This window comes from Rhagoletis pomonella, unplaced genomic scaffold, assembly GCF_013731165.1.
Source record: "Rhagoletis pomonella isolate Grant_MI unplaced genomic scaffold, Rhpom_1.0 Rhpom_scaffold_00007, whole genome shotgun sequence".
Classification (NCBI taxonomy): Eukaryota; Metazoa; Arthropoda; class Insecta; order Diptera; family Tephritidae; genus Rhagoletis; species Rhagoletis pomonella.
This window is the reverse complement of record NW_023458561.1, coordinates 2,078,243-2,095,706: the sequence shown is the minus strand read 5'-3', so window position 1 is coordinate 2,095,706 and position 17,464 is coordinate 2,078,243. Positions and strand designations below refer to the sequence as shown.

At 36.0% G+C, this 17,464-nt stretch overlaps 1 protein-coding gene across 1 annotated transcript in view; it reads right to left on the bottom strand.

Annotated features, from left to right (window-relative positions):
* Positions 1 to 5,375: 5,375 nt before the first annotated feature.
* Positions 5,376 to 17,464, bottom strand: part of LOC118743562 (obscurin) — a 434,461-nt gene continuing 422,372 nt past the window's right edge. Inside the window, exon 30 of the mRNA XM_036476326.1 lies at positions 5,376 to 5,549. Within this exon, the coding sequence (XP_036332219.1) occupies positions 5,376 to 5,549 (174 nt within the window). The remainder of the gene's footprint in view (positions 5,550 to 17,464) is intronic.

The window sequence follows — 17,464 nt, the reverse complement described above, 5'->3', positions numbered from 1 at the left end:
TAAAAGACACAGATGCTTTGGTTTACTGCATTACCGAATAGGGGTCACTTCTCACCGCTGCATTGTTAGAGGTCTAATTTAAAATATTGAAAACAGTATTAGAGACGCCATTTTTGTAAATTTAAGTTAAAGCAAATTGATAAAGTAAGTGTTGAAGTATGGCTGGCAAAAGTTAAAGGTTAAAGAAAGTCTACTTGCATACCTACACAAAAGCGTTGGGTTGAGCGTTTTCTGACCCCTAAACAAAAGCGGCAACGCTGCATCAAATGAAGAAATAACACCAACAATAAGCATAGGTTTGTCTAAGTGAACTATGAAAATGACAGTTTCGCCATTTTCTGTAGCCAACTTCATTTCGTAACGCCCTGTCAAAATCGGATTTTCTAACCGCTAAGCGTTTACGCCGCGTTATTTCGGTATGCTTCATACAAATTGTATGGGCATGAGAATTGTTTGACAGCCAAATGGCTTTTACAGGCGAAAATATTTTTTGGAAGGTTACCACCTGTTTGAAAATTTTAATTGAATTAAATTATTAAATAGTAGCAAAAACCCGGCGTGCTTCGCTGCGTCTTAAAAGTATTTTTGTTTTGTTACTCCCTCTCACAAATTAGATAAATATATGGTATTTTATTATTGAATTAATACACGTTTGAGGAAAGGGTGCCATAGTAGACACCAGTTATAAGATTATAAATTAAATTTCCAAGAGAAAGTCGGTACTTTACATATTTTCTGATTACCTTCGAATAGATATTAACTAACACCCACACTCAAAAAAAAAAAAATAAACAATGCGTCATAGATCGAAATTTGTTTTTTAAATTTTACTTCATAAAGCTCTTTAAATATCTATACATAGTAAATATAACGAAAAGTCGAGATTCTTTGTACGCGGTAATCTCGAAAACTACTGAATGGATTTTGACGAGATATACTCTGTTTCGACTGGAGAAGGATCTTTTTTTACTTAGAATTTAATGGGGTTGCCACCTGTCTAAAATACTATAAGATCCGCACCGTTTGTTGGATTACAAAAGATGAGGTGTGAAATGAAAGGGATTGGCCTCTAGAAAAGCACTAATATAATTTTTTTGAATAGGGTTGTCACCTGTTAATAAAATTACTATATTCAATCATAGTAAGCGTAGGCATCAGTTCTGTACCGTCACTGTCAAACGAAAAGACTTAGCCGCATGCGCAATAATGTGTTATTTTTCTGAGTAGGGTTGCCACCTATTAAAAGTTAAAAGATTTTTGCCGTTCGTTGGATTACAAAATGAGATGCCAAATGAAAGTGCATGGCCTTCGCATGTAAAAAACCCTTATTATTTTTTAAGTGGGGTCGCTATATATAGTATAAAGGAAAGTTGAGATATTTTGACCACGCTACTGAACGGATTTAGACGAAATTTTTTAAGTATAATCTGTATCGATAGGAATATTATCTTTTGTACTTTGAGTTCCTATAGGGTTGCCACCTGAGACCCCGCAATGTTCGTTGGAGGTGAGGTGTTAAATATAATGGCTCGACTATTAGATGTTCAATAATGTATTACTTTTTGAGTAGGGTTGCCACATATTTAAAAAATACTATTACATTCGAACATAGTATGAATACAAAAAGTGAGATGTGAAGTGAAAAGGCTTGGACTCCAGATGTTCAATAATCTATTATTTTTTGAGTAGGGTTGCCACCTTTCTAAAAATAATAAGATTTTCAAAGTTCATTGGACTAAAAAATGAGGTAAAAAGTCAAAGAATGTGGTCTCCGGATAAGCTTTTATTTTTTTTAATGGGGCTGCAACATATGTAAAAATTATTAACTAACATATAATACGTGAAGGCGCTCTTTCTTCAAAATAGTTGTTTTTTGTTAGGTGCTGTATTCAAAAAGCGTAAGGAGCATTGTGGAAGAATACAAGTGAGATATCTTAGGGTTGACAGATAGTTGACAGGGTGTTCCATATGGCGATGACAGTGTGAACAATATGGCAGCCAATATGGCATACAACACCGAATGGCCCGAAGTTGCAAAACTCCGACCCGAATGAAATGCTTCGTGAAAATCCAGGGTTGCGAAGTGGTATTTTGTTGGAAAATATAAAAGCCAGGATTTTGTGCAGCGCCGAATTTTAACAAAAGAGGGTTTTGTGTTCTCAAGATGAACAGAAAAGGGTTGCTGTACTGTTTCGTTTTAAGCTTATTTTAATCTTAAGGTATCTAATTAAATATTAAAAGGATACAAAAATTAAAGCGAAAATTTAAAATATATGTACATATCTGAAAATTTTGGTAGTAGTGCACTTTGGCGAAGGTAGGTCAAAATGGACGGAAAAAGTTCGAGCGTGGTATTAATCGACGCGTCTTAACGCCAATAATAACAATCCGAGACCGGAAATTAACATTTTTAATTAATTAATAAGTTATTTGCAAAAAACACTTGCACTTTCCGCCCTATGTTTTGATGAATTTCACGCAAATGAATGGAATAAATGAACTTAATTGAACACGTATTTATTAGTTTTTATACATTTGTGATGTTTTAAGTGTACACTTTCGCGAAATTTTGTATTTAATAGCAATATTCCGATGGTGAAAATCCGCACAACAATGTTGTGTAGTTAATATAAATAAGATGAAGGAAAACTAGTGCTGCCACTCTATTAATAAAGTTTGTATTTCAACTTTAAAAACACCCAAATAATGCACATGAAATATGCTTTTGTGAAAAGGGGATTTCTGTTCCTTTTCTTCGCATGCAGAAAGGAGAATTCTATGTTGTGAGGGTTATAATCCCTAAGCGCGGCCGAAGGCCGCCTACGCAGAAAGGTGTTCTCTGCAAAAGGTGTTCTGCCCCTTTTCTTTGGCAACACAGAAAGGAGAATTCTACGTTGTGAGGGTTATAATCCCTAAGCGCGGCCGAAGGCCGCCTACGCAAAAAGAAGTTGGACGGACAAAAACTTTTTTAATACAGTGGCAGCAGCAATTTAGTTCCATTTTATTTTTAATAGAGTGGCAACACTAATTTCCCTCCATGTTATTTATACTAACTACGCAAGATTGTTGTGCGGATTTTCAACATCGGAATATTCCTATTAAATACAGAATTTCGCGAAAGTGTACACTTAAAACATCACAAATGTATAAAAACTAATAAATACGTGTTCAATTAAGTTCATTTATTCCATTCATTTGCGTGAAATTCATCAAAACATACTGCGGAAAGTGCAAGTGTTTTTTGCAAATAACTCATTCATTAATTAAAAATGTTAATTTCCGGTCTCGGATTGTTATTATTGGAGTTAAGACGCGTCGATTGATACCACTCTCGAACTTTTTCCGTCCGTTTTGACCTACCTTCGCTAAAGTGCACTTTTACCAAAATTTTAAATAAAATATATATTTTCACGAGAGACAAATTAAATAAAATGGGTTAACTTTAGGGGAAATATACTTATCAAATTGGGTCAGATAGCGCTTTTACGTTATAAATAAAAATAATTCCTACTTAAATTTTATATAATTTTGGTGACGTATTTCTAAGCTGACCCTGAGATCTGTGAAATAATACATATTTATGTGCATATATTGTGTTGATTATGCTCTAAATCTCTAAATAATTCTTGGAGCAATCAGCACCATTGGAAAGTGAAGTGACAATAGGCTGGTTTTCTTTATACAGCCTGTTCTAAATTCGAATTATTGTTATAATAAATTACAATTATTGTTCGTTTCCATTTCGGTCAACCGCGCAAATTATTTATTAAAAAAATGTCGTTTAAAAACAGCAGATTTTGTTTACTTTTGAGTAAGACTTTATCGAGTGCGCTATAAAGACAGGGGTATAAATGCTGTAAAGAAATATATCTGTGTTCGTATGGAAAAGTCGAAAGGCTGGCATTCGCAGCATACGATTGCGAATGACTCACTGGCGCTGAGCTGTTGTAGAACTTTTGGCAAATAAACGTGCAAGAAGTAGTTCCGATACTAGCAAGTCAATATTCTTATTAAGTCTCATCAAAAAATTCCTTGCCGTTTAAAGTGTAAAGGGAATGCCGAATTATACTAAAGCCAGCCTTTCGACATAAGCTACTTTTCCATATGAACACAGATATGTTGAGTCCAATCGGTTTTTTGCTAATACGCCCTGCAAAAATCGCGACTACTCCATGCATGCGTGTAAAGAGTACTCCCTAAGGACCAAGGAGTACTCCAAAATTAACCACAATTCATATAAAAAATATGGTCCAATTAACATTGCGATGTCCTAGGGCAGGACCATATACTCCATCCCTGCTTTACATCAGAGTAGCACAAAACTGCTCCAACATATTAACAATGGCATTTTTGTTATATTTTTTCGTTTGTACACGCTTTTGTTCTTCACTTCTCAAATGCTTTTTCGAAATTAATAAAAACCAAGACAAAAATTAAAAATTACATGCTGCCTCTGACGGCATTCGAACCCGAACATGCTGGGAGCTAAGAACTAACGTGTAGAGATAATGAATGCCCTCCTAGTCACCAGTTTCGAGTCTTTTCGATTGCTGAGTATGAGGCCTTATGTTGGACAAAAGACGGAGTATAAAGGACCCAAATGGGGGAAATCAGCCTATGGTTACAGAAGATACATATGTAATAAAGTAACCGACGAAGACTTGCGCTTTTCTCCCAAAGTGTTTACCGCCGGTAAACCCAAATGAAGGATCTGTGGATAATTAACAATAAACTACTTTTTCGCAAAATCTATAAAGGCCCCTTTTATTTTTCAAAAAAAAAAAAACTGTGCAACAGATATTATTTTACACCCTGTATATGACAAAATATTACTAGCTGGAAAAAGGAGTACAAAAGAAGCTAATAAAGCTAATAAAGGAGCACATTTCCAGATATTTTTTTTTGGGAGTACATTGCCATAAAAAGGAGTACGTTTACTTCCAAAAGCAGTACGTCTGGCAACCCTAGTTTTGAGAGAATTACAACACAAAAATACATTTAAGGCGCAGTGAAGCACGCCGGGTAATTGCTAGTAATAACATGAAATTTGAGAAATAGCAGAGAACCAATTTTAATACAGTTGGGGGATGAAATTTATATATTTTATCCACCTATTATTTTTTCATTTGTTTTCATTATTTTATCATACATTTTAGTAGAAAATCTTCGATCCTCGGGGCTTGTAAGTAGAGGTCCATACAAATTTTGACAGTTCGTTTACGAGTTTAGGGGAAGACCCCTATTACAAATGTGAAAGTTTGTGAGTAGATAAGTTTGTTTTTTTTTGTAGCTCTTTCACGCTAAAATGGCTGGACGTATTTGAATTAAATTTGGCACACTTATAGGATTAACATTAGAATTTTTTTTTTAATTCATTACCTGTACGTCTGGACATATGGGCTAGGATCGCTAACACCATACTTATTTTTAACTCGAACACGAAAACGGTATTCACGGAAAGGTTCCAATCCCTTTATATCGCAGATGCAGTTTCGAACTCCTGTATGAAGAGTGCGCCAATCTCCTTCTGGCAATTCCATCATTTCCACCTATAAAATACAGTTAATATTAAAAACGTAGTAGACGCATACATAAATTTACATTGTACATATGTATGTACGTATATATATATATAGAAATATGTAAACCTGTCCCAGAATATAAGGAGAGAACTTTTTTGGGAAAAATCCAAATTTTTTTCTTGTGACCTATGTAAATATATAATATATAATACATATTAGTGAGCGTGGAAGTTCGATCCAAATTACTTTGGCTAGTCTTATCATACATAGCACATGACCACGCCACTTATCCCCCAACTCGGTTGCGGGACGTTGTGAAAGAGGCCAAAAAGAGGAAGTTTCCCATCGTTAGCGGAGCCGATGCGAAAGCTCATCATTCGCTGTGCGGTTCCACGGACATTAGCAAAGGGGGTGAGTCTCTTATCGATTATAATTTCTCAAATAGCTTAGCAATTTTTAATATCGGAAGTAGGCCAACACTTGTAACCTCTAACAGAAGGGAGGTACTAGATATCTCTCTTGTGTCGGATAGCTTTCTTGAAAATATCAGTGAGTCGCATGTCTCAAATGACCACTACTTTTTCTACCATAGACACATAAATTTCAAAGACATCTCTCGAACCACCATCTTCAATCGCTTACAGAAACAGGAGACGAACCGACTGGAACAAGTTAAGGAATATACTCTCGGACCTCCTTTTTAGAATCGCTTCTCACAGTAAGTCTCGCTTACCGAAAACATCTGATGAAGCGAAATTGAAGAAGCAGGGGACCATATCACCAAAGCCTGTATCGCGGCTTTTTCCGCCTCCTGGCCTATCACAATTTAGAAGATGAAAAGGAAGCCAAACTGGTGGAGCGAAGAAATCGCCGCCCTGAGGAAGGAAAGCAGGAAGCTTTTTAATAAGGCGAAGAGATATGGATCGTTGCATTCCTATAAGGAATCTTTAAAAAATTTCAAGCGAGCCATCAAAAGGGCTCAGAGGACATCATGGAAAAACCACTGTGACAATATTGAGGAACATTTGGAAGCCAACCGATTACGGGAGGTATTATCAAATAGTCCCTTTTCTCCCTGCTAGAGATTCTTGTTGATACACACTTTCCTGGCTGCACCGCGGCGGCCCCTACTCTACGACCATTTCCGGCGGGGGAAGCCATCGTAACCCACAGGAATGTGGACAGGGCCATAAAATCTTTTAAACCCTTCAAATCCCCTGCGCTGGATGGCATTCTCCCAGCGGAGATGCAAGATGCATCTGACATATTATGCCCCAACCGGACGGTAGGCGACCAATCAGCCTTTCTTCTTTCTTTCTAAAGATCCTGGAAATTATACTGGACACATTCTTTCGGCATAAGATGGATCCTAAGGAGCTATCTGACTGCTAACACGCCTACTCGAAAGACAAATCTGTGGAAACCGCACTCAACAAAATAGTTGGCAATATTGAAAAATCCTCAGCATACAAGGAGCTAACACTAGATATCTTTGTAGACATAGAAGGGGCCTTTAATAATGTGCTCCGAGAGGCGATCACACCATCTATGCTCCATATCGGTCTTTATCGATCACTGATAGACTTTGTCCGTCTTCTCCTCAATCGGAGAATTATCTAATCGGCGATGGGTGGAGCTCACATCACAAGATATGCGACAAGGGGCACTCCTCAAGGAGGAGTACTCTCACCACTCCTCTGGAATCTTACGGTATACACCCTGCTCATGCGCTTACAGGACGCGAGTTACAACGCTATTGCGTATGCCGATGATCTTGTCCTAACTGCAACCGGTAAACACCCACAAATCCTGAGAGAACTGTTGTAGAACGCCTTAAGTATCGTGGAAACTCGGTCTAGAGAATGCACTGAACACAAACCCGGCTAAAACGGCCATGGTTCCCTTCACACGGAAAACAAAAGGCCATCACCGCCCTCTACTCCTGCAAAACGGCTATAGGCAAGAAGGCACATAGTTCACTGTATTTACACCATAGTGTACGGCGTCACTGTCTGGTGGACATCACTGGATGAATCGCTCACAAATTCTAAGTTTACCAAGGTTCAAAGGGTGGCATGGATGCTAATCACAGGTGCACTGCTATCCACACCCACCGAAGCTATGGAAACACTTCTAAACTTTCTGCTCGTAGACCTTTTTGGGAAGCTACAGGAAAGCAACACTGCATTGCAGTAACAATAAATGCACTGTCTAAATGGAAAGACAACATATTCGGTCACACCAACATCCTAACCAACTACCCCGAAACATTCAGGTACCCATATTATACTCGTATCCCTTCGAGGAAGGACTGGGAGGACGACTCGGTCTGGGGCCTCCAAGATAACTCAACAGCCATATACACGGATAGCTCTAAACTAAATTTAAGTGTAGGGAGTGGGATATACTAAAAGGACCTCTCACTAGATCTCTGCTTTAGGCTACCAGACTAGTGCAGTGTCTTCCCAGTGGTATACTCCAATAGCCAATCAGCTATTAAGTCACTGCGTTGCTGCAAGACATCATCTATAACTGCGTTGGAATGTAGGAAAGTCCTTAACGATATCGTGTGGGTGCCGGGCTACAGGGACTTTCAGGGTAACTGTGCGGCGGACGAGCTTGCGCGGAAGTGAACCACCCTGTCGGGCGTCAACTCCTCTCATGCAGCGGGCATACCTCTATCTACCTGTAAGACATTGCTCAGGACATACTTCGTTGAGAGGGCAAACAAAAACGAAAATGGTCGGAAGAACCCACGTGTGGGACGACTTCACAAATCTGGCCCAAATTCGACAAGAAAAGATCCGACGCACTCATTCGGCCAGAACGTCCCGTACTAAGGATGGTGACCGGTATAATTACGGGCCACTGCTTAATGGGAAGGCATGCTAGCAGAATGGGTTTGCCGGCTAATGACTTCTGCCGTGGTTGTCGCGGCGAGGACGAAATCGAGAGTGTGGAACACTACCTCTGTCGTTGCCCCGCCCTCATGTGGACGAGAAGACGTTCATTTCACCACCACCGTTTTGATTGTCTCCCGGACTAAGTGAAGTAGGCATTTACGAATTATCGCGCTTTCTGAAAAGGTGTTCGCACGAGGCGATTTTGCGTTCAACTTTTGCGTTCAACTCACGCAAGGTTTCACGAAAAAAAGTTGAATGGCTAAATGTTGGCTGGCGACCAACTTTGTTGAAAGCGATTAGTTGAAACGCCGTTCAACCGAAAGTAGCATGCAAAGTTGAACAATGCAAACGCCTTTTTATTGTGAATATTTTGATATTTTTTCTATATTTTGATATTTTTTCCATTCATTTTTTTTTCGTGAACCCTGCGTGCGTGAGTTGAACGCAAAAGTTGCCTGAAAAATCGCCTCGTGCGAAAGCCCTATAAACCTAACTAACTGGTTCCACTTCTAGGTGAACGGACGGGTTAGAATTCGAGCTCTCAATTGGTATCACAACGGACCTACTGGGCCTAAGTGTGCCTCTCTCCTATGTTGGATGAAGGCAGCCGCTTCAACCTAATCTACATATTAGTGAGCAGCAAGATTATGTTAGTATCGTACGAGTATGTTATTAACTAACTTTTCTAACTATTACCAAGATAGCACAGTAGCATTGTTACTCGGCATAGCCGCATCGTGTGATTAGTTCCTTCCCGTACTCAACGCGGGATCTCGCGTCATACAACAACTGGCCAGAAATCATTCCGTACTCAAAAAATGTGGAATAGAGAGCGAAAGTTGGAACATATTGTATCGTAGGTGCCTTCTTCTTCCTGACCGAAACAGCCCGGACTTTTTCTCCGAGTAAAAGTGAGTAATAGCCCGATCACAATGAAAACGGCTGTCAAATTATTTTAACACGTCCTCTTACGTAGATAACACTATGCGACAGTCAAAATCGGGATGGGATGAAACGAACGGGAAATGTTATATCGGTCAAAATAAGTTATACGTGTCCCGGCGTTTCGCTGGGTCACGTCTAGGAATCGAGATATATATATAACTATCATATAGGGGAAATTGTCCCCTTTGGTGGTCTTTTTTTGACATAACTCGAGAACCACTAGTCCGATTTTGCTCAAACAAATTTAAAAAAATTAAAAATTACAATTCCTTTAATCTGTTCATATAACGTTTTTCTATATAATCAACAGTTTTGCCGGTAAAAATAAATGTATGAAGAAAAAAAATTTTTTTGCCTAAAATATTAAATTTTTTTAAAACTGTTGATTATATCCAAGTTTGGAAGAAATTGGTAAAGCGGTTACCAAGATATACACATGTAACCATAAGTGGGCGTGGCTACGCCCATTTTCCAAAAATGTATAATATTCTTATTTCTCCTCTAAAATTTATTGTAAATATCAATTTTGAGTGAATAATCTTCAGTAGTTACTAAAATATCGCAGTTTTCGTATTTCTGAAAATTACCGTTATATGGGAGGTAGGCGTGGTTATTGTCCATTTTCAATACCATCCGTCCTACGCCTGAAAGAAGTGCACGTACCAAGTTTCGTTAAGATATCTCAATTTTTACTCGAGTTATCGTGTGCTCGGACGGCCGGACGGACAGACAGTCACCGCTTAATCGATTTCTCTTTTCATTCTGATCATTTATGTATAGATTTGTCTATATCTATCTCGATTCGTTCTGCCTGTTACAAACAATCTTTATGTGAACAAAGTTATAATACCATTGGGCACAAGTGCGCTCGGGTATAAAAATGTTAGAGTATTACCGCATGCGATTTAATGTTCCTGGCTAGAAATTAACTTTTAATTTGTTGCTTTTCATTTGTTCGTACTGTTTGGTTATTACTAGAGATGCTAATCCCGGGATCCCGGGTTTGCTTGCATTAATCCCAGGATCCCGAACATTTTGAAATATCGAATTGATAGTAAGAATTTGTTTATGAATTTTGAAGTATGATTTTTGTAAAATGCCGTTTTGACTGCAGTTGACAAAAAGCTTGAAAGTGTACTTTTAAATTGCAGTTTCAGCCTTTTTGAAGAAGATTTCAATAATTTTACTCATAGCGTCGCTAATGTAAACGAAGCAGAGAGTTTTACGGAAAAGTTAGATAATTTTTTAGATCAATCTACTCAAAACTTCCTCAAATCGAAAAACTTATAATTTGACCAACGTGCTGGTAAAAGAAGTTCAAATATTTTGTAATGGAGGAGATAGGGGTCATTATCTTCAAATGGATTATGACTACCTTTTGACTATTCAGCCTAAAAGTGTTGATGCCGAAATATGTTTTTCATCAGTAGGTGTTGTATGTAAAAACTCCAGGTCAAGCTTAGAAGACTCCGCTTTGAATGCTTTGCTGCTCTTACGAAAAAATTTTAAGTGCAATAATAACAACACCGGCAAAAAAGGGGTGTGTGTTTCTAACCAGATGTATTTCGACCCGCTGAATCCGACTCTGAGATCCGTTTGACTCGTACACCCTCAAAATTTCTAGTAAATTGCGAAAAAAAGGCAAAATATTCTCCATTCGCCATTTCTTTATAGAGTAGAATAAACATGTTTAGAGAAATTGTTTTTGTATATTTTTGTTTTATGTTTTTTTTTATTAATCGTCACTTTCAAAAGTACCTGGTATTTACATTATTATTTGTGATGTATACGTTCCTAAATCACATGGTTTTTTAAATACAATTAAAAAAATGTTTTACTTTAAAATTTGTCTGATTTAATAAATATCGCTAGCGTAGAGTGCAAAGTTGCTAAGTCCCAATTTAAAAATTGTACAGGAGAGGAAAAAACTTCGTATAGCCATTTTCTTCAAGTATTTCGCAAAACTTTGAATACAACATTTTGCCTGTTTAAAGCAAAGAAAAACTCCATACGAATCGGAGGGACTCGATATTTATTACACAGAGAAAATGATACAGGTAAAACGCAAGTTTTTAAAAGAAATTGTAAAATATAATTTTTTGATATAACTTTACTTCATACAAAACAAAAAATACAGTATTTGTATTTACGACTTTGAAACGAAACATTCGTAAAACAAAAACGATCGTTATAATATATTCACTTTTTTACTGAGAAGAACAAACGAAATTAAATAAATAACTCCAAAAATGCGTATTTTCAAAACTAAAATGAAACATTTTAGAATATTGTCCCAACAAGCTGTAGTGCGGTATAATTTTCAACAAGTAAAATAAAACTAGACACTTTTGAAATAAAAAAGTTTATTTATTTTCAGTCAATCAAGTATGAAAAATTGTTAAAACTAAAATATTTTGCATTAGAATTTAAAAATCTACTTAGCTATAATGAAAAACATTTCATAAGTTTGCATCATTTGTCGCAAAAATTTTTCTAAGATAAATAAGTTATTTCAATCTTCAGAAAAGGCGATGAAGTATATACATACAATACCGCCATTCTAACCCCCTAACTAGAGTAATATTGGTGATAAGGTGGACTTCTTTGATCGCAAAAAGCTTTGGTAAGAGTAACTTATAAAAACAAATTCTTATGGGTTATTTAATAACTTCAAACTTTCTTATTTTAAATTACAGGATTTGACCAGCGTGAAGCAAAATTAGCGGGCCTAGCTTGGAAGTAAGGCAGGAACATCTGTATATTCATATGTATTTATGTATGTATATAGCACATGTATAAAAGATCTATATTTTATTCATTACATTTTGTAAATTATTATAAGTATAAGATATACTTATCGACATGATACAAAAAAGAAAGTAGTTTCAATAAACAACTTTTGACGGTTAATAGAATTTTTTGAAGTTTCATAAATTGTGAGTATTATCAACGGCCTTGCCACTTTGATAATATTAAAATAATAAATCGGAGTATTTTCTTTCCCATATTTTTACCAATGTAATAACATTTCAAATCAAAAACCATTATCAGTGCTTCGTACTGTTTTTTACTTACGTGGTTCGCACGTTTTTTATTCAAAATATTTAAAATGTAAACTGTTGAAAGAGACTTCATCGCAATTGTTGTTTTCATTTTGTAATAAAAACCACGCGCGCATTATTCTGTTTATTTTTTTGTTTTTTTATTTTGAATGCAATCTTGCGATTATAAATCGAATTCTAAAGAATGTTCTTCCCAAATAAAACCTTTTTATATTTTGGTTCAAATTTACTTTTCAACTTCTCATAAGATTTTGCAAAAAAAATTTGGCTTTGTAATTAGCGCTCATCATTAAATTTCACAAATTTTTAATTTATGCAAAACACCTGAAGTCGGCTTGAACAGACCGCCCTCCGATAAACAACTAACAGATCGTCATTTAAAGTACAAAACCGTGTATCAACAAAATGCACAACTGCGTATGTGAGGTTGCATAAATTATTTTGTAGAGAGTAAAAACACTCATATTTCAAAAAGGTTATCTTTTTTTACAAAGAAATCGCATTTCAGGACAAATGGATAAGGTTTGAGCCAAGAGCTTGTGTGAGCAAATCCAATTTTTTGCTAAAAAATGTCAGTTACGCGGTTTTGCAGAACGACGATACGCGATTTTGTACTTTAAGCGACGATATGTAAGTATACACTTTCTTCATGCTTTCTGAAACCTAGTCGTTAACCCCATTTTCGAAATCATGTAGCCGGCATAATTTTCTAATTCATCATATTCCACATCTTTGAATATACTGATAAAATCTTCTGCCTAAAAAAAAAATATTTCTTCTAGTGACCAGGTAGCATGAATTTGATGAAACTTCATAATTTTATTAAAAGTCAAATGGTTAACAACAATAACGAATGTCATTAAATGAAACTACCTTCTTTTTTGTATCATTCTTATCGATATATTTTTGAAAATGTATACACCAAATGACTTGCTGTGATTTAATAAAAATAAAATTTCAATATCATATTTGAAAACGCATATTTTTAAAACGAAGAAAACACATTTTAGGATTTAATTTCAACATGCGCATGTTCAATTATCAAACGATCGCTTTCAAAAACGATTTGAAAATGTGCGTATCAAACGTCAAAACGTTTTTAAAAGTAAAACATTCTATAGTAATTTGAAAACGAAAATTTCTCTGTGTAAAAGATTTCGAACTTTTTTGGCCTTATAGAATTTTCGGAGCTTTTTTTGACCTTAGCAAATTTTCCTTTCATTGAATATAAACGAGAAAACATAAAACATGGACCCTTACCCTTTTCGAAACGATGCAAATTTAATTTATCTAGCCTCCTATATCAAAATATGATTTTTCATTAAAAGTGAAGTTCGCAACTTTTCACTCTAAGCTAGCGATATATGTATGAGATTTACAATCAGTTTATCGTAAATTTTAAATAGTTATATTTAATGGTATGTTTAAATGCTTTCGGATATTGAATTTTTACTCATATTTATAAAATTTATGACTCAATTTGAATCCCGGGGTTAAATCCCGGGATTACCTAAAAAATATCCCGAAATCCCGGGATCCCAATTTTCCTGATATTTTGGCATCCCTAGTTATTACTCACTTTTTACTCTTACTTCAGAGTAGTTTTACTGTTTGAGATTTTTACAGGATTTTACACAACTGTTGCAGGCATTTACTTTGTGCAGTTAAAGAATAGTGAACGGCCTGATGATGTAATTTTAATCAACATATAATAATAATATAATAGATTGGCGCTTACACATATGTTAGTGTTTGGCCGAGCTTCTAATCCGATTTTGTGGCGTGCGCCTTGATGTTGTCACACAAAGCGGAGGGACCTACAGTTTTACGCCGACTCCGAACGGCGATTGTTTTTTATGAGAAGCTGTTTTTCATGGCAGAAATACACTCGGAGGTTTGCCATTGCCTGCCGAGGGACGACCGCTGTTAAGAGAAAACCTTTTTTTTTTCAACGTATAGACTTATTTATTAATACAGCCAAATTTGTAATACGAAAATTCAATTTTCAAGTGTTTGCATGTAAATGGCTACTATTCTGGGAATTTTTCCATTTTTGAGAGAGAGAGTCCGGGTTGTGCGGAAAAGAACTATTACTAACAGAATCGTCATCACTACGGTTGTCACTTTGGTCTCACAGTTTCTGAATGTTTCACCAGTAAAAATGTATTTACTATAATCAACACTCTTCGCATAAATTGAAAGATTTGCTTCTTTGACAAAGCGGTTGACAATAATGCACATAGTTTAACGTCACCAGAACGGGATATTTGGAAAATTTTTGGCAGTTTTGTAGCCCATTTAGTTTTAGTATAATAAAGTACAAGTTCTAAGTACCTGAGAATTCGAATAAGAGTAATATATAACCAAACACATTTACATATAAAAATTATGGATAAAAATAAAATTTTTACAAAGTTTGTTTTATTTTTTCTAAACATTATACTAAATTTTAAACTTCGATATATTTATGTACATATATGACATTTGTCGCAGGATGAGCAATATAAATATGTATAAAAATTTGACGAAAGAACTTTAGCTTTGTGAATATAGTAAAAATCCCTTAATTCCAAAAGATACATATAGTGCCGGACATATTATTAGCAACAAAATTCAGTGTAATACGAGTGCCACTTATGTTTATTTTTTCTTTAATATTTGTTTATAAAAGTATAGCTCTTTCTTTAATATAAACTCAAATTTTCAAATTTCAAAAAATGTTCCAACTTTTTGTCAGAATTTTTTTGAAAATTTTCGGGTATTCAGTTTTGTAGCCTATTCTGTTTTAATAATAAAGATCTCGAATTTATTTTTGTATGGAAGGAAATGCGCAACAGTCAGCAAAAACAAAATGATCAAAAATCAACCCGAATTTTTAGTCGGCTGAAACTTCCTACTACAAAACTGAATACTAGAAAATTTTTTTAAAAAAAATCTGATTAAAAAGTTTGAAATTTTGCTGGACATTTTGTGAAATTTGAACAGTTTTGAGGATTTCGTGCAAAATTTGAAACATTTATTTATATCGTTTATGTTATAGAATGATCTATACTTTCATAAAAAAATTATATAAAATTATAAAGTAAGTTTACTTTGAACTTTGAGAAATTTTTGTACATCTGAAAAAATAAATTAAATATTAAAATGTATACTTTACATATGTATGTATACTTAAATGGAAAATATATACAACGAACATTACACTTTATGATTTGCGTTTAGAAATATGAGCATTCTGGCTTTCTCATCATCTAAGCGCATTCTTCGTTCACTCAAAATAAGACCAGCTTGAGAAAAAAGCCTTTCACAAGGTACTGAAGACCCTAAACATCCTAACTTTTCTCGAGCTATCGGAGAAAGATACGGGTACTATAGTTATTCTCCCTCCACCACTTGAATGGATCCGCGTTCCGAGTAATAAGATTTTCTTCCATATATCTTTGGATTTCAATAATTGCTCGCGAATTGCAGTTTCCCCTAGGTTTATTTAAGCCAAAATTGGAGTCCAAGCAGCTCCATATTGAAAACTCTGTTGCCTCAGGTTGTGGAACTTCGAATTCATGGGTTTGCACTTGCTGCACTGCTTTGCTAACTTCGGCAGTTATTCGATTTTTGATTAGGTCAGCTATTGAGGAGTCAGAAAATGCAAAAGTTTTGAAGCGGGGGTCCAGAAACGTCGCCATAGCAAGGGTGTTGCTCCTTTCTGTATTTCCCAACCGTTCCAATATACCTTTCAATAAATCTGAAGCGACTCCTTTTACTGGTTCTGTGAACGTGTCAATTTTCATGAACCGAGTGAATACACTTTTAAGACCATTCACTATTGGAATAACCATTGATCCTGTACAATAGTTCTGACGCTAATTTCAATAGTTGCGTGGTCAAAAGGTTTCAGAATGGTCACCAATTGCTTTAGCATTGCCCATTCATCGGAGGTAATTTTCGGCAATTCTTTGTCAATGAGGGCAAGAGTGCTTTTGACAGCATCTTCGACTTTAATAAACCGCTCAACCATGTATAGAGTTGAATTCCATCGAGTCTCTACACTCTGAATAAGTTTAAGTGGTTCGGTACCAGCATTACGTTGAAATGCAATGAATTTTTCATTAGTACCAGTGCTTTTGCGGAAGTGAGCAACAATTTGTTTCACTTTTTGTAATGTCGTACTGACAATCTGACCATTTAAACTATTTTTTACTATTAAGTTGAGCGTGTGCGCAAAACAACTTAGATGCCGCCATTTAAGTTGTTCTGTATTGCATTTTTAATATTGCTGGCATTGTCGGATACTGCAAGCAATATATTTTCAGACACACCCCATTCATCCGTAACTTTTTGTAGTTGTGCAGCTAAATTTTTAGAAGTATGTGCCTCACTCATAGAGGAACATTCAAGCAAGACGTTGCAAAGTTCAAAATTCTCGTTAACGAAATGCGCAGTGATGGCCATATAACTTATTATGTTGCGAGATGTCCAACAATCCGTTGTAATACAGAACTTAGCACCGCCCGCGACTTTCACTTTTTTTTTCTGCAAAACATTCCTCGTACAAAGCCGGAATGATTGTTTTTGAAATTGCATGAAGACTTGGCAATTCATATGCAGGATTAAGAGCCTTAACGAATCGGAGAAACCCTTTATCTTCAACCAAGCTAAATGGCTGCAAATCAATTATAAACAGCAATGGCATCGCTGTATCAATCTCCTTTTTTGATTTCGCAGACAACTTGTAACGAAGCGTTTTCTGTGAGGCCCCGTCGCTTCTGTTTTCTATGCTGGGGTATACTCGCCGTGCCCAGGGTCCGTTACAATAAATTTATATTGTGGGGCCTTTGCAAATAGTAATTTATTTATTTATCCTTATTCTCAATAACGTGGAAATTCTTAAGATTACGAACACAATATGATTACCGGGATGTAAATTCCTAACGGTGCTATTCTACCGGCGCTGCTGTATCGTCGCTCGGTCGCCGTGCGACGCCGGCGCTCTGCTGCTATGTGGCGTCGGCGTTACTATGCCGGCGCTCTGCTT